Here is a 17,850-nt window from a genome sequence, read left to right as displayed (position 1 = left end):
TATTTTTAGGCTGAATAACAGATTTAGAAAACGAATCAGGCAATATACATCTTAGAATTAATTATTATATGAACTTCTGTTATCAGCATTTTTAAGGGAAAAATATCAAAACCTATTCAACAGTGATAGATGAAAGTGAATGGAATGAACATCTTTTAAAATGTGGATCATGTGAATTTAAATTCTAGATTATTCAGATGCCTTCTGTAGCCTCTTAGAAAAGCACTTCCGGTTTGAAATGATTTACTTAAAAAAAAAAATGTTATATTAGTCACCATACAGTACATCATTGCTTTCTGATATAGTGTTCCATGATTCATTGTTTGTGTATAACACCCAGTCTTCCAATCAATATGTGCCCTCCTTAATACCCATCACCGGGCTTGTCCATCCCCCCTACCCTCCTCCTCTCTAAAACCCTCGGTTTGTTTCCTGGAGTCATAGTTTCTCATGGTTCATCTCCCCCCTCCAATTCTTCCCCCTTCATTTTCCCCTTCCTTCTCCTAATGTTCTCCGTGCTATTCCTTACGTGTGAAACCATATAATAATTGACTTTCTCTGCCTGATTTATTTCACTCAGCATAATCTCCTCTAGTTCCATCCACGTTGATGGCAAAAGTTGGGGATTCATCCTTTCTGATGGCTGAGTAATATCCCGTTGTGTATGTGGACCGCACTTAGAAGGTTAAAAGTTGGATTAGCCCCTCAAAATAAACTATCACTTAAGCTTCAACAGAAATCTATCATCTGTGGCACACAAAACTTTTGACTTAATATACTTTGCTGCTTTGAGTACTTGTATGTCCTGAGGTAGGAGCCCCATTAGTAGGAAGGGCAGAACATTCTGATCTTTACCTTCAAGCTCCAAAAGTTGGCTTAAACCAGAATTGTTTTGAAGTCTCAAAGCCAAGCAGTGTTAATTCCTCACTTCTCTCCAGCTGATGCTTTACTGTCAACTTTTGTGCTGCTGATCTCCCCAGCAGCAAGACAGCAACACCTCCTAACTTCCTCTCTGAGCTCCCATCACAGGCTCCCTGTTTGAAAAACAGCTCTGCAGGGGTTGAGAGGTTTTGGGGTTTGTTTTTTTTCAGACGGTTCACAGAATAGGTTTCTAATCTGGTTCTCAAGGGAAAAGATTTCCGGCCATCTATATTATGGATATTCTCGGGAAATTCTTCCCATTGTCGGGAATAATTCATTTGAGTATTACCATCTTTAGTATGATATAGTCCATAACACATCAAAGTTAGGGTACATTTTTTCCCAAATAGTATCTTTGCGCACACACCTTTAAAAAATGATTAGCCTTTGGACAGAAGTATAAAATTATTCTTTAGAACTTTGTGCCTTCTCTCTGGGCACAAAGTAATGCTTTCACTAATACATTTATATTGTATGTGTGTATGAGAGAAATAGTATAAACTAAGAGAATAATTTTCAGGATAGTATATACTATCTGACAAGTTAAAATTTTTTGACATCAGAGCATTTCAAAAGAAAAGCAGTTTTAAGAAGCGTTATGCTCTCTGCCCACCTTGTGTGTGTGTGAACAGACGTGCACACACTTTTTTTTCATTGTATTAATGTGATTGTATGGGAATTTCCGGTTCGATGAGGTTTTCACACAGTCCAGCGCGTGGGAACAGCAAGAATATTTACTATCACCCTGTTACAGACTGAATATTCATGTTTCCCCCAAATTCATATGTTGATACTCTGATCCTCAGTCAGTGTAGTATTTGGAGGTGGGGTATTCAGGAGGTAAATAGGATTAGATGAGGTCGTGAGGGTAAGGATGGGTAATCATGGGTAATCCCATGATGGGGTTATTGTCTTTCTAAGAAGGGGCAAAGAGGAGGCAATGGGAAGGCAGCCATCTGTGAGCCAGGAGGAGGACCCCCACCTAGAATCCAATCTGCCAGCACATTGATCTTGGACTTCCCAGTCTCTAGAACTAGGAGAAATAAATGTCTGTTTTTCAAACCATCCAGTCTGTGATACTTTGTTATAGCAGCCAAGCTAAGACACACTGGAAATCCAAAGTTTATATTAGGGTTCGCTCTTGGTGATATACATTCTACGGGTTTAGACATATGTGTAACAGCATGTAGCTTCCATTATAGTAGCATATAAAATCATTTCACTGCCCTAAAATTGGTCTGTGCTCTGTTCATTCATTTCTCCCTCCCCACTAACCCCTGGCAACCACATCTTTTTACTCCATAGTTTTGCCTTTTCCACAGTCATATAGTTGGAATTATATAGTATGTAGCCTTTTCAAGTTGGTGTTTTTCAGTAGCAATAAGCATTTAAATTTCCTCTGTATGTTTTCAGGGCTTGAAAAGATAGCTCCTTTCTTTTTAGCAGTGAATGATATCCCATTGTCTGGATGTGCCAGAATAATTCTTTTAGGATTTCCTACACAGGTAATTACTAGTGAGGACAGTCCAGTGTGGTGTTGGAAAGTAGCTGTGAGAGGAGGCATCCTTTCATTGTTCCAATCTTAGTAGGAACACTTTGAGTTTCTACCACTAAGTATGATGGGAACTGTAGGTTTTTGTAGTTGTTCTTTTTCAAGTTGAGGAAGTTCCTCTCTATTCCTAGTTTGCTGAGAATTTTGGTAAAGATTTTATTTTTATTTATTAGAGAGAGAGGAGAGCAAGACTGGGAGTGGAGCCGAGGGAGAGGGACAAGCAGACTCCACACAGAACAGGGAGCCCATAACCTGAGCTGAAACTGAGTCGGACACCCAACCAACTGAATCACCCAGCCGCCTCTTGCCAAGTTATTATCCTGAATAGGAGTTAAATAATTTTTTGCCTCTATTGATAGGATCATTTGTTTTTTCTTTAGCTTACTGATATGGTGGATTCCATTAGCTGCTTTTTCAGTGTTGATAAGGCTTACTTGATCATGGCATATAATTCTTTTTAATTTTTAATTTTTTAATTTTTTGGATTTGATTTACTAATATTTTGGTGAAGATTTTTGCATCTATGTTCATGAGAAACATTTGCCTGTCATTTTCTTTTCTTGTGATGTCTGTGTCTGGTTTTAATATTAGGGTAATGTGGGGCACCTGGGTGGCTCAGGTCATGGATCCCAGGGTCCCTACTGAGCGGGAAGCCTGCTTCTCCCTTTCCCACTTCCCCCTGCTTATATTCCCTCTCTCGCTGTCTGTCAAATAAATAAAATCTTAAAAAATATATTAGGGCAATGCTGGCCCCAGAATGGATTAGGAATGTATTCTCTCTGCTTCTAACTTATTAAAGAGATTGTAGAAAATTGATAACTGTTCTTTAAATGTTTATAAGAATTTACCAGTGAACCCATGTGGGCCTGTTGTTTTCAGTTTTGGTAGGTTATTATTGATTCAATTTCTTTAATAGACCAAGGCTTATTCAGATTGTCTATGTTTTATGTGAGTTTTGACAGGTTGTGTCTTTCAAGGTCTTGGTCCATTTCATCTAGGTTATCAAATATAGGGGCAGAGTTATCTCTTTACTATCCTTTTAATGTTCATGGGAGCTGCAGTGTTGTCCCCTATTTCATATCAGATATTAGTAATTTATATCTTTTCTCTTTTTTTTCCTTAGCCTGGCTAAGTGGCTTATTGATTTTATTGATCTTTTCAAAGAACCAGCTTTTTGTCTTCTCTGCTTATTTCTTAATTTTTACTAATATAACTCTAAATTTTTACTATTTTCTTCCACTTGGATTTAATTTGCTCTTCTTTGGTTTCCTAAAATGGAAACTTAGATGATTGGTTTTAGATCTTTCTTCTTTTCTAAAATATGCATTCAGTGCTATAAATTTGCCTCTAAGCATTGCTTTCAGTCATCCTACAAATTTTGATAAATTGTAATCATACGGGCAGTGACTAGGGAAAGAGATTTAGGCTATGAATATTTGAGTCAGGAAAGCCTCTGTTATTGTTCAAAGTATTTCTCCCAAGTAGTGGTCCCAGCGTGAAAGTGGGGGGAAAAGACAGGATGAAGCAGACTCCTCTCACCAAACACATCCAAGTAAAGAGGCACCATGACTCTGGGGATTTAAGATGTATTTTGGTCCAACCCTGACAGGTGAAGAATCAAGTTTCGGTTACAGTAATTCTTCATTTTCTTTACCTAATTTAAATGTATCATACAAAATGTAAGACAAAACAGTAACTGTGTGTAAACAGGATTTGCCATCCTCCCTGAAGGGCTGGGCAGCAATGGTTTTTGATGTAATTTTTTTCTTTTTTTAACTTTGACAGACAGCGAGAGAGGGAACACGAGCGGGGGAGTGGGAAAGGGAGAAGCAGGCTTCTCGCAGGGCAAGGAGCCCGATGTGGGGCTAATCCTAGGACCCTGATATTATGACCTGAGCCAAAAGTAGATGCCTAAGGACTAAGCCAACCAGGCGCCCCTGATGTACTTTTTGAGGACAATTTCCAAACTGGGTGAAGGATGCCGCACTAAGATCTTTGCTGAGCCAGAAGAGCTCAGCGAGCGGAGATGCCAGGAACCGCTCTGCGGGGATGGGGAGCCCCCGGCGCCCCCGCGCGCCAGCAAGCGGGCTGGCAGCAGACGGGAGGGCCACGCGCTACGCGTGGTGGCCACAGGAAAACGGGGCACGGACTCTTCTTTTGGAGAAACTGAGACCAGAAACGTACTGAGCAATGTCACTACCCCTTTTCGGACTGTAAGCCCTTTGAGAACATTCCTCAATCACATGACGACTTCTCGGTTAAAAAAAAAAAAAATCTCATATATATACATACATACATATATATGTATGTATGTATATATATGATTTTTATTTATTTATTTATTTTTTGCGAGAATGCGGCTACAGTTCTCCGCATCCTCGCCGCGCCCGCAGTGAGAGGAGGCTCGGAGCGTGTCTGGAGCTCGGTCACACACCGCTTCGGAGCTCGGCCCGCAGCGGGCCAGCGAGCGGCGGCGGCGGCGGCGGCGGCGGCGGCGGCGGCGGCAGCGGCAGCGGGAGGACCCGGCGCTGGGGGCGCTGAGCGCCGGCCGCGCTTCCGGAGGCCGGCGGGCGGCGTCAGCGGAACGGGCGGTTCCGGCCGCGGCGTAAACAAGGGCCGGCGGCGGCGGGAGGCGAGCTGGAGGCGGGGCGGGCGGGCTGGAAGCTAGGCTTGGCCCCGAGTGGACCCTCTTTGCGCCGTGCTCCCGGCGGGACCCCACCGCCGCCGCCGCCGCCCCCGGCCCGCGACCCCGCGGCGCAGCCCAGGCGGCGGAGAGGCTGTCCTCGCTGAGGAGGGCTGGGAGGGCGCGGGCGGCGAGCGGGCGGCCAGCGAGCGGCCTTGACGCCGTCCCTTTCGCCGCCGCCTTCTGCTCTCCTCTCGCCGCCGTGCATTTCTTCTTTTTCCTTTGTCTCTTCCCCCCTCGCGCGTGTGAGGATTGTTGGTGAACAAAAGTGCAGCCTCAAGATGGCTGATGGCAACGAGGATCTGCGGGCGGACGACTTGCCGGGGCCAGCCTACGAGGGCTACGAGTCCATGGAGCTCGCCTGCCCGGCCGAGCGCAGCGGCCACGTAGCGGTGGGCGACGGGCGCCACATGTTCGTCTGGGGCGGCTACAAGGTCAGTGGGCGGGCGGCCGCGGCGGCCGTCGTTCGGCTGGTCCCCGAGTCCGGGTCCGCGGGCAGGCCAGAGCGGCCGCCCGGTGCCCCCCGCGACGCGACTCTGCCCGTCCGTGCATTTTTCGCGCGATCGGGGGTCTCCTCGCCAGTCCCCCAGCCCGTCCCGACGCGCCTGGGCTATTGTCACGCTAGCCCGCCGCTTCCAAAGCCCGCGCCGCCCCCGGCCCCGGCCCCCGGGCGCTGGTGGAAGTTGGAGCGTTATTTGGGGAGGGCGCGTTGGGTGGCGCACGGCCCCGACCGTGTTTTATTTTAAAAGGTTGGGGGGGGGGGACCAGTGTAAGAGGTGACGTGTGATGTCACCCTTAACCGTTTATCTGGCCCGCTGGGGAGCACTTCACCCTCTGGAGCTGAGGTCATTTGGCCCACGGATTCTGTTGCCCGCTTACGGGGTAACTCAGGTCTGGGAAAACTCCCTGGAATTCCCGAAGGCCGCAGGAATCGCCTAATTCCACCTTCCCTTCTGCGCAGGAGTCCGAGCTACACCTGTGCAGATGGCCGTCACCTGTTGTGTGAACATTGTAGGGCTGGTTTCCTTTCGGTTTCAGCTGAACATTTTTCAGAAGAAACCCTTGTCAAGAAAAGTAACGGAAAGGGCTCCGCCAAAACAAAACAAAAACCAGCAACAAGTGTAACCACCAAATCAGTTCTTTTACTCCTAATCATAAGCAATGGGATTGGTTACCAGTTGAGAGCCAGTTGCATTTCTTGCTGCCTCTGGCTGGGGAATCCTCCCCAGATGTCTCCTATTTAAACCTTGTTCACTATACTTCTGCCTTTCTGCTGTTAGAGCTTCCCAGTAACCGCGTTCTAGAATTTGCTCATTGCATTTACTGGCGTGGCTCTGATCCATTCCTACCAAAAATACTCTTTTTTTAGTCCGTTTTGGTCTTAAAATTGATCTTCCCACCCCCATATGCTTGAAATCTGGTCCACTACAGCTGTGCCTTTGATGATTTATTTTGACTCTGGTGAAATAAAACTTCTGGCACAGCTGACCTGATCATAGCTGATAACTGTCAAAAAAGGCAGATGGAATAAGCTGCTATGGCTGCCCTGATGAATTCATTTAGTTTAACAAGAGCATTTTTTTTTTTTTTTTTGGCCAGTCCTAATTAATCTGCAGTGTTTAACTCAGGGTCCAAAGAATATGTGTGTTTAGAGGCAGGTACTTGGTAGGAGGAAGGGGAGCAGGTATGTAGAGACACTTATTAAACTGTAAACGATTCTGTTGGAGAAGTCAGCCTGTTTAGTCACATTTTGGTCTAAGCTACTTATTCATAATTCTGTTTGTAGAAATCAGCGTTGAGGGAATAGGACTTGACTTCGGGGAGTGGGGCTACTAGGGGGATTGTCAGGAAGATTTTTGGTGAATTTTTGAGGGCCTGGATGTCTAGGACTTAAGCAGGAGGGAGGCATGATCAATGAAGTCAGCAGGTGGTTCCAAAATAGGTTGTCCCCAGTATTTTGGCTAGAACCCTGAGAGGCCTTTGGAGATTGTTTTGAAGGCAATAAACCTTAGCTTCCTGGACAGTAGTGTGTTCTCCTCTTCGGGTGAGGCTGGTCTATCCCCGCTCAGCCTTCTGTCTTGCTTCCAGCCTTCTCTTTACTTGTAAGTGGTGGAATAGAAAATATTTACATGGCCACCTCCTTGATTTCTGTATACTGCTTACTATACAAGCTTATTGGACTCTGACACCCATTCTCCCTGAACTGCTATTGTTCATGCACATGTTGACATTGTTCAAAAAATGACCAGGGAGCTTCAAAGGTTGTGGAGGTTGGACCTCAATTGCATTTGCAAATTCAAGGAAAGGAGAGTTGAATCCTGGTTCCACTGTTACTTACAAGTAACTTTGGGCAAATTACTTACCTCTCTAAAGAAAAAACCCAAAAAGCCTGTTTTCTTGTAGTAACTGCTTTTGAGGGTTGTTGAGAGGATTAAATGAAGTAATCCACTGAAAGAGCTCAGCTAGTTCTGACATGGTAAGAACATTTTGTTAAGAATTATTGCCTGAAGGGAACTGGAACAGAAGAAGGAACTTAAAATTTTGCATATGGACTTAATTGCACATGTGCAGTTCTGCCCCGTTTCTTGGTAGAGAACAAATGGATGCAAGGAGAAAATGGCTAGAAAGTGACGTGGTGCATTAGTGGGTCAGGCACTTAGACAGTAGACCAGTTTGAAGCATGCAAGGTACGGCACAGGCAACCTCTCCTAAAGTCGTGCAGCTGAAAGTTGGAGCGTTGTCTGTTCAGCATGAAGTGGCCTTGGAGATTTCCCAGAGATCTCTCAACTGTCTGCGTTATCGCAACTGCTCTATCAAAAGCTTGAACTCAGGGTTGGGTTGTCCGTATTACCTTGAGTATGTGGCATGAGGTAGGGATGGTTGTCCATTTGATGGAATCGAATTGTAAGATCTATTTAACTTCTCATAACTCTCATTAATATCTCAAGATAGATATGAAAAGTACACAATAGTGCCTCTTTAGAATACCAATTATTTTTTATATTTGCTATTTTTTTATTCTTAGAGTAATCAAGTCAGAGGACTATATGACTTTTATCTGCCTAGAGAAGAACTATGGATCTACAACATGGAGACCGGAAGATGGTAACTGTGGATATTATGAGGGAGACTAAAAAGTTCAAATAAGATTGCAAATAAAAAGAAACTCTAGGGGCGCCTAGGTGGCTCAGTGGGTTAAAGTCTCTGCCTTCGGCTCAGGTCATGGTCCCAGGACCTGGGATCCAGCCCCGCATCAGGCGCTCTGCTCAGCAGGGAGCCTGCTTCCTCCTCTCTCTCTGCCTGCCTCTCTGCCTACTTGTGATCTCTATCTGTCAAATAAATAAATAAAATCTTAAAAAAAAAAAAAAAAAGAAACGAAACTCTAGGGGTGTCTGGGTGGCTCTTGTCAGTTAAGTGTCTGACTCTTTGTTTTGGCTCAGGTCATGATCTCAGGGTCGTGAGATTGAGCCCCAACTTAGGCTCTATGTTCAGCAGGGAATCTGCTTGGACATTCTCTCCCTCTCCCCTCTCTCTCAATAAAATAAACCTTAAGGGACGCCTGGGTGGCTCAGTTGGTTAAGTAGCTGCCTTCGGCTCAGGTCATGATCCCAGCGTCCTGGGTTCGAGTCCCACATCGGGCTCCTTGCTCGGCAGGGAGCCTGCTTCTCCCTCTGTCTCTGCCTACCATTCTGTCTGCCTGTGCTCGCCCTTGCTCCCTCTCTCTCTGACAAATAAATAAAATCTTTAAAAAATAAAATAAAATAAACCAACAAAAAAAAACCTCTGTAAAGCCCATTCTATTAGAATAAAAAGATCTTATTTAAAGATACAAAACTGTTCTAAAAACAGTGTTCTGCTAGTTCAGCTTAGCTGCTAAGCTTCAATACATTAGCAGTTCTTCAGTAGTTCAGTAATTTGGTACTTTCATGACTTTGGAAGACACTTCTGTTCAGAGCTCTATAAAGTATCCTTGTAATATTAAATAAGTAGAGGCTTCAGGTCCTGGAACGGATATACGGTAAAAGTTCCATATATTTTTTTTCAAGATGTTACATCTTCTGTTATATGGTAAATGAGAAAATGATTTCTAGATTTTATCTGCTAGAAATAAAGGTGGTATTCTAATGAGCCCTAACATTAAAATTTCAATGCAGGTATCTTTAATACTTAAAAAACAAAAAACAAACCACTAACCTAAATCTGCCTTCCATACAACTGGGGATATTCTGAAAAGATCTTTTGCCAGTCTCCTAACAGTGGTACTCAAGAGTATGTTCTTGGCAGAATTAACGTGGTTCTTAAAATGCTGGGTCAGCCATGTTTGGGGGATTTATAAAGTAGTCTTCTCCATGGTTTGCTCTGTTAAGAACTCTGTGCCCTTTACATATTTTGCACATTCTAGATCACAGAACTAGGAGAGTAGTGGTCCCGCCTGATTTAAGAGTTCAACTAAAAAGGCAAGATTATTTCTGTACCTAGCAAATCAGTGTTGATGTGAGCTGTTTGGTCTTTTTTTTTTTTTTTTTTAAGGAGAATTGGAAATTTATAATAGTATTCCTTAAGAGGGGAGTTCTACAAACTTCTTAAAACATTCAGCCCCATAAAGGATTTGTAAAAATAACCCTACCAAAATTTAAAGCTTAGCATAAAGTGATAAAATGAGAAGACCTTAACCATTCTGTTAGTATTCTGAATCCTAGATTTCTTAGGACTTTTTGATACAGATTCATTTTTAGGTTGAGAATGATTTAAGGCATGCAAAGCACTCAGAGGAGTGCCTGGCCTACAGTAAGTACTAACTGCCTGTAATTTTACATAAGGTCTAGTCCTTTGAATGGCTAAAAGGTGACTGAATAAAACATAACTTGAATTAATCGGCCAGGAGTGGGATGAAGTTTTCCTTTGGGGTTCCTGGCTCCCTCAAAACCGAAAACAAAAGAGCCACTGGTTAAGTCAATAAAGAATTTAGTTTGAGCCACTATGTTCCTTAGCTCCCGCAGCCCTTGTGTAGCAGCAGCGGCCCAGGCGTAGCAGCAGCTGGCGCTGCCTGGAGGGCCGGTGAGGAGGAAGAACTTCAGGATTAAATTTAGAGCTACAAGAGACCCTGGCTGTCATCTAGTTGGCCAGCCTATTTTATTTTTCCCCTTTGTGGTGGGGATAGAAGAGAAATGAGTAACTCTTGCATTTCTTCCCTTTTACAAAACGTTCACATTGTTTTTTCTGCCCTCAGGAAAAAAATTAACACGGAGGGAGATGTTCCTCCTTCCATGTCAGGAAGCTGTGCTGTGTGCGTAGACAGGGTGCTCTACTTGTTTGGAGGACACCATTCAAGAGGCAATACGAATAAGGTTAGTGTTTCTAAGGATTATGGTTTAAGGCAATTTTACTCTTTTTCAGACAACTTGAGATTTCTAAGGTTAGCCCACACTTAATCCTGTCCCAGCTTAATACATGTATGTGATAATGGTATGAATGTGCATTTTAGTATTTTTGTCTACCAGTCTATATTTTTCTAGGCCTTTGGTAAAATCAACTTTGGTTGATACTTATTTGCAGTGATTTCCTAAGTGGTTTTGTTTGTGCTCTCTGGAGAACCCTGGGGTATTAGAAGAGTATTAATAAACCAGTTGAAAATGAGATGCAGTCATGAGGGGCAGGGTAAAAAATAGCAGACCAGAACATTCCTCTAATATGGCACCATAAAATACTATTGTTCAGACTTTGTTGGTGTTTTTTTCCAAATAGGAAAAAGATAATAGTTGTTCTCTCAAGCCAGTAAGACACAAATGTCAGTCAGAAAGGTGCATATGATTTAGGGAGACTCATAAATTTATTTAGCAACTTATCACCTTATACTCTGAGCACTCGGTTAGATACTGGAGACACAGAGATGAATGATACAGTCCCCACCCTAGGAACTCACATTCTAAAAGGGACACATACAAGAAATAGATGATTTCAGTAGCATATAAGGAGATAGACAGAGCCTGGCTCACAGTGTAATAGCTCAGGAAATATTGTTAAATCTGAAAAAGAAACCTTGACACTGTGTTTGGCAGGATGGAAGAACAGAATAAGGAAAATCTTCACCCAGGAGGGTTGAATTGAATCATAACTGGAGGGGGTAGCCAAGATACAGATGTCAAAGAGGCAGAGGTATAAGCAGTATGTCTTGTTCATGGAAATGCCAGGTGGTTTGGTGTGGTTGGAGCATTCAGCTGACATAGTTGTAAAGTGTACTCCTAGGTGCTCTACAGATTACCTTGACAGGTCTTGGGACACTTGTGGGGCAAGCATACTGGTGTCGGGCAGGTTCCAGACCACCCTTCCCGACTGCGTTTTAAAAAGTGTAGCTTCACTTCAGTGAGGCCCTTGCTGAAGATTTTGTTTGCAGAAAGGGTTCTGTGCCTCGAAGATTTTGTGAGGCGCACCCGTAGGCTATAGCAGAACCATGTGTTTTTCAGGATCAAGGCGGAGAAAGGTAACTTTGACACAACCTGAAGCAGCTTGGGAAACAAGCTGTGGCTTTAGAGCTGGACAGAAAAATGGGAGTAGTTATGTATCAAGAAGCTGGGGATACACACACACACACACACACACACACAATGATCATTTATTCAAGTGCCTGGATGGGAACCCTCTGAAAGAAAGACCAATACTTAACTGTAGCAGCTAAGGATAAATCTTAAAGGATTAAGTAGGCACTTACATGATGTGTTTGTTAAATTCAAATTGAAGGTGAAAGTGCTGAGTTGAAATTTTTTGGTAATACCATCTTCATACCCATAAATTAGATCAGTATGACTCAAAGTGCCTATGTAATAAGGCACAGAATACAAATCCATGAGGCTACTGGCGGAAAAAATGAGCTGAACAGGGTCCTGGTGACTTAGGTAATTTACATTCTGGTATAAGCTCCTTATGTAGACTCAGACCAGTAACAGTCTATAGTCACACTTTTAGGAGAACTGAATTGATGACATTCCTGTTATTGTTAAATCACAATAAAATTAAATGCCAAGTTGAATTTCTTGCACATAACCAAATCTAACTGAAATCATTGCTTCTAACAGTTCTACATGCTGGATTCAAGGTCTACTGACAGAGTATTACAGTGGGAAAGGATTGATTGCCAAGGAATTCCTCCATCATCAAAGGACAAACTTGGCGTCTGGGTATATAAAAACAAGTGAGTTAGCAGCCCCATAGGTTTGACTTTTTATGTACAAAATGGTTTGCCATTCAAGTATCCTTAGACAATAACCACTGTAACCTTAGAACATACCTTCTAGGGCCCATATGAGGGTTAAGTGAATTAATACACCAAAGTGCTTAACATAGCACCTAAGGCGTAATCAGCCCTAGTAGCCACTATTATGTGAGTAAGTGTTTTATATATGTAAGTGTGCCTCTTCAGTAGCATGACAAAAGAAAAGCTTCTTGAATCTTCCTAACCTGTGGATGTTTGAATTTTTAGTGTCTTGGCTTTCTATCAAACAGGTTAATATTTTTTGGAGGTTATGGATATTTACCTGAAGATAAAGTTTTGGGAACTTTTGAATTTGATGAAACATCTTTTTGGGTAAGTGAAGCTTTGTCTTTGGATATGGCCTTCTTGGTATGTTGAAATAATGTATGTCTGCTAGTCTTACTCATTTTGCCTTATTCATAAACCAGACAAAGCTATATAATTTTATAAACATTTGTAAAATAACTCAGATTCTTATTCATTTTCTGTAGAATTCAAGCCACCCAAGAGGATGGAATGATCATGTACATATTTTAGACACTGAAACATTTATCTGGAGTCAGCCTATCACTACTGTGAGTTACTGAAGAATAATGAATTATTAAAGCAAGGCTTCTTGGAGGAGAAAGGGTTGGGAGGTGGCAAAAATGGACAGTTCATTCCTATTTTTCTGGAGAAGGTCCACTGCTTTCATTTTTCTCCAAGGAGGAGTCCACACCTCAGAAAAGTTTAGGGAATATATAAACTAACCCAGTATCCATTATCTAATAGATGTTAAGGGGTATTGTTTGTAACTAGATAAATGCTAGTCTTATAGCACTAGACTATAATTAAGTTACTCAAAATACTAGATTTCTTTTTCATCTGACACAGGTGTCATATAATATGCTACCTTTAATTTTAAAAGATAGAAATAAGTGTTCTGTTAGCCAGCGCATTCAGTAATAGACTCAAATGCAGAATTACAGTTCGAAGCTGTAGTACAGACACGTGCACCTTAGCTTGAAAGCCCAGGTGTCTTGCATATCCTCATCCCATATCCAGAGAAGACTTGTACTTATTTTTAAAAATTTCTTTTGATTTTTATAGGGTAAAGCACCTTCACCTCGTGCTGCCCATGCCTGTGCAACTGTTGGAAACAAAGGCTTTGTGTTTGGAGGCAGATATCGAGTAAGTGTAGGAATAGTTTCAAGGACTTGCTTTTAAGTCATTCAAAATGATAGTTACTTAATTATCCTTTTTCAGGACGCTAGAATGAATGATCTTCACTATCTTAATCTGGATACGTGGGAGTGGAACGAATTGTATGTATCACTTTAGATAATTGTTTTTAAGATATTTAATTTTTCTTCTGTTATCAGTATATAATGTACTTCCTTAAATTTTCTGTAACTGAGAACTTAAACATGATGACTAGATCCTTCAAGGAATTTTTTTTAATTTCCCATTCCCATACTGTACCTGGCACACAGCATATGCTCATTGTTGATAAGTCTGAAGTTGACTGTATCTTCTAAGAACATAGTTAATTCCAAAGCATGTAGCTATTAATACCAAGAGGTTTTTTAAATTTCAAGTCTTTTTTTTCATAATTCTATATAAGCTTTAAAAGACAACTTCTTCAGTATTTCTATTAAATGGCTGCTTTTAAACACAGATTATAACTTAGCTGCTGTTTTCAGAATTCCACAAGGCATATGCCCAGTGGGCCGATCTTGGCACTCACTAACACCAGTTTCTTCAGATCATCTCTTTCTTTTTGGAGGATTTACCACTGATAAACAGCCACTAAGTAAGTCTTTTAAAAATACAAGAAATCATTAAATATCATTCATATGTGATCTGTAAATAGCTAGAGAGATTAGTTTATTTTAGATGTATCAGAGGGCTATAGGGTTGGTTGGAAGGTTTGCTATTAATTTTGATTCTATAACAAACCTGTAATTGTTTTTATATTAGGACATCAATCGATTCTGTCCAGTGCAACACTTAAAAGCCCTACTGAAGGATTGTAACAGGCAAAGGGCTGGCCTATTTGGTTAATTGCAGAGGGGGAAAAAATAAAGGATATATACTTCCTGTTTGTACTCACAATCTGATTTATTACGTTTCTTGCTAAAGCTGTGCCCTTTAATTACCAGTGTCCTATTGACAAAATAACACACTTCATGGCTGTTCTCTCTTTGCTTCCATCAGGTGATGCCTGGACTTACTGCATCAGTAAAAATGAATGGATACAGTTTAATCATCCCTATACTGAAAAACCAAGGTATGAACTATTTAAAAATAATTCTTATACTGAATAATTGAGGTCGATAAAGATGTACAAGACTGGTAATGAGAGAGGAAATTATGGCTGCATTAAATCCCTCATTCTTATAAAAATCCTAGCACTCACTAAGGTTCACATCATACCTCTTGAAAGAAAAAAAAAAAAACACTGTTATCCTAGTATCGAATACTTTCCCTTCTGTCACTATGCATAAAAAACAGAGCTGGACTTTGACTTTTGCTGCTGCTTTTATCATAAAATTGATGTAGCTAAAATTTATAGTCAAGCTCTTTTCTCAAGTAAATTCAACTGTTTCTATGATTGCCATTTAAGAAAAGTAACTGGAAAGAAGAGAATTCCAGAACCTTGAACAATGTCAGTGGGAAAAAACTTCCATCAGATTTGCAGTAGCACTAACAAATATTAAGTCAAATCACCCCAAAAGAAGAGTTCTTTCTGTTAATGTCAGAATTGTTACAAAGAATTGCCAGAGGATATGATCTAGTCACAACTGGTATTCAAAGCACATTTAAGTAGGTCAGCCTGCATTTTCCCCCCAAGCCTCTAATTTAAGTACACTTATGTACAAAGGCTTCATTTGGCACAAAAATTTTTTCCATAGAATTACCAGGCCTGATTCTTGGGAGTATCTCAGGCAGACTCTGCATCCTTCAGATGTTTTGTGTAAGGTCGACTGGCCCTGCTGTGAAAAGATCGAGAGGGCATATACCACACATCTCCCGTAAGATTTTTATTGCTAACAAAGACCTAGAGAACAGATCATTCAGTTCAAACCTCTCATTGCATAAATTAGGACTGGACCAGAGAGATAAAATGATAACATCAGATAAAACAGACATTAATTGGTTTTTTCCCCTGGCATTTGCTACTTAAGATAATTGCTTCTCACCATGTTTCTGGTCTGTATTAAAAAGATCTCTAGTCTTTATTTCATCATTCGCTTCTGTAGTATAAATTGTCATTTTGGTGTTTGGGTAACTTCAAACTCAAGCTTTTGTTTTAAATACAGGTTATGGCATACAGCTTGTGCCAGTGACGAAGGAGAAGTAATTGTTTTTGGTGGATGCGCCAATAACCTTCTTGTCCATCACAGAGCTGTAAGTATACTACCCTAGTTAAAAGGACACTTTATAATATTTCTGAAACTTACTTGTGGAGTACTTAGTTTTATATGTTTTCTTTCTATATTTCAGGCACACAGTAATGAAATACTTATATTTTCAGTTCAGCCAAAATCTCTTGTAAGGTGAGTAACTTCTTACTTCATACTTCATTTTAAATTATGCTTTTGAAAAACCAGGTTTATAGATTAAGGGCAATAACAAGCTTTCAATGATATAATAAACCAGTTCCTGTGAAAATCTTTAAAGTGTTTTTTCTGGGGGAGAGGGGCATGCTGTTTTTTCTTAAGTTTTCAAATTATTTTTTTCTTGTCCCCTTTCAGGCTAAGCTTAGAAGCAGTCATTTGCTTTAAGGAAATGTTAGCCAACTCATGGAACTGCCTTCCAAAACACTTACTTCACAGTGTTAATCAGAGGTTTGGTAGTAACAACACTTCTGGATCTTAAAGGCTTCATAGATCATGCCTCTGATCCCCTTGCATGGACAGCAATTCTGTAAACATCAAAGAGTGGCATCATTTGTATAATTATATGCATTGTTGTAGTTTGCAGCTTTTTGGTTTTAATGTGCATGTGAATGGCCTAGAGAACCTATTTTTGTGTCTAAAGTTTACAATAAATGTATTTAACACCAGTAACTGTCTTCTGTTAAAGCAAAAGAAAATTAATACTTGGGCTTTTTACCCCAAGGAATGGTTGTTACACTTACTTTTTGGTAACTTCAGGATATATAGCTATAGAAACATGATACTAATTATTATTACCACTATCAAAATGGTGATGTTATTTTTTAAAATTAGTATTTTTCTTTAATGGCAAGAGTAGTCTTTGTACTTACAATACTAGGCTATATAATTACAAAGGTTTGGTTTTTTTTTTTTTAACATTAATTTCAAATGAAGAAATATTCCCAACAGGACTAAGCTGGTTAAAGAAATTCTGGAAGGCCCAACAGCTGTTTAGTACTTGACCTTATTAATGCTTTGGTATAGGGGTGGGGCCAGTGGTCATATTGACTGTAGGTAGCTATTGTCTAATCATTTAATAATTAACAGTTTTTTAGCTCATCAAAGAATGGGAATGATATAGGACTTAGTTCTCTCTTCTGTTAGGAGATAAGAGGAGCTGGGTCAGGAGTCTTTAGTGATAAGCCTAAAAGTGCACTTATGATATCATATCATAGGTTAAGATAATCTGTAACATGCTGATAATTACTAGAGGTAGAAAATAAATTGGTATAAAACTGAGAGTACGAGAAAGAAATCAGGATGAAAACTGAAATTGTGTAAATGCATGGAAATGAACAATGCCAATTTTTTCTAGGTGTTATGTGTATTTTAAATATGGTCTAATATATTTTTTGACAAGGATAAGTAAAGGCAGAAGGTTTCCAAGACTTAATCCTAAATATTTAACCCCCTGACACCATACCACCAGAAAAACACAAAACAAAAAAAATCTTGTGACAGGCCTGTGAGGAAAAGATGTATTAGATGTTCTATATGGCAGACTAACAAGTCAATAGTCTAAGCAACTGAGCCACTTCACTGTCTTCTTTATAACATGAAATGAAAACTTAGTATCAACCTCCCAAATTTCAAGAACCTGTAGGATAACTACAGATATATACAATTAGCATTTAACTGTCCACAAATATTTTAGGAAATCCTATCATAGTGTTTCCTCTCTAAAAAACTGGAAAAAAAAAAAACCCCAAAGTCCTTTTGGTGAATATAGCAAGGCAATATTTAGTTCATTTGTTTTAAATGTGGAAGTCTTGTTGCACGGTGTTTTCATCTGTGAACTTCCAAAAGGCTATAAAATTGGCTCTTCTCAAATATTTTAGGATTTCATTTCAGCTATTTCCTTTTTACATTCAGAAGATTAGGTGCAGACACTTTGACTTTGCCAGGAATGTTTCTTGATAAATCCGTGTCCTAAAAAAAGAGAATTGTTGAATATCTTCATATTCTATATGGTGGTCAGATTTCTTTTATGACAGTTATGTGTTCTCTGCTGTCAAAAGAAAGG

The 17,850-nt window shown here is 40.6% G+C and overlaps 2 protein-coding genes across 2 annotated transcripts in view; one reads left to right on the top strand and one right to left on the bottom strand.

Annotated features, from left to right (window-relative positions):
- Window positions 1–5,437: 5,437 nt before the first annotated feature.
- On the top strand, window positions 5,438–16,453 carry KLHDC2 (kelch domain containing 2; the record flags this gene model as incomplete). Its single annotated transcript, XM_082735208.1, has 13 exons — window positions 5,438–5,590; window positions 8,182–8,261; window positions 10,387–10,504; window positions 12,230–12,345; window positions 12,657–12,738; window positions 12,897–12,980; window positions 13,495–13,575; window positions 13,651–13,709; window positions 14,088–14,197; window positions 14,602–14,674; window positions 15,708–15,795; window positions 15,892–15,944; window positions 16,143–16,453. The coding sequence occupies 13 exons, from the start codon at window positions 5,438–5,440 to the stop codon at window positions 16,264–16,266; spliced, it is 1,221 nt and encodes a 406-aa protein (XP_082591334.1). The 3' UTR covers window positions 16,267–16,453.
- NEMF (nuclear export mediator factor) overlaps window positions 15,416–17,850 on the bottom strand; it is a 58,999-nt gene continuing 56,564 nt past the window's right edge. The window contains exon 33 of the mRNA XM_082735207.1: window positions 15,416–17,756. Within this exon, the coding sequence (XP_082591333.1) occupies window positions 17,679–17,756 (78 nt within the window). The 3' untranslated portion in view covers window positions 15,416–17,678. The remainder of the gene's footprint in view (window positions 17,757–17,850) is intronic.

The sequence above is a fragment of the Mustela nivalis genome, assembly GCF_964662115.1.
Source record: "Mustela nivalis genome assembly, chromosome: 6".
NCBI classification, from domain to species: domain Eukaryota; kingdom Metazoa; phylum Chordata; class Mammalia; order Carnivora; family Mustelidae; genus Mustela; species Mustela nivalis.
The sequence above is the reverse complement of the archived record's forward strand: the minus strand, read 5'-3'. Positions and strand labels throughout refer to the sequence as shown.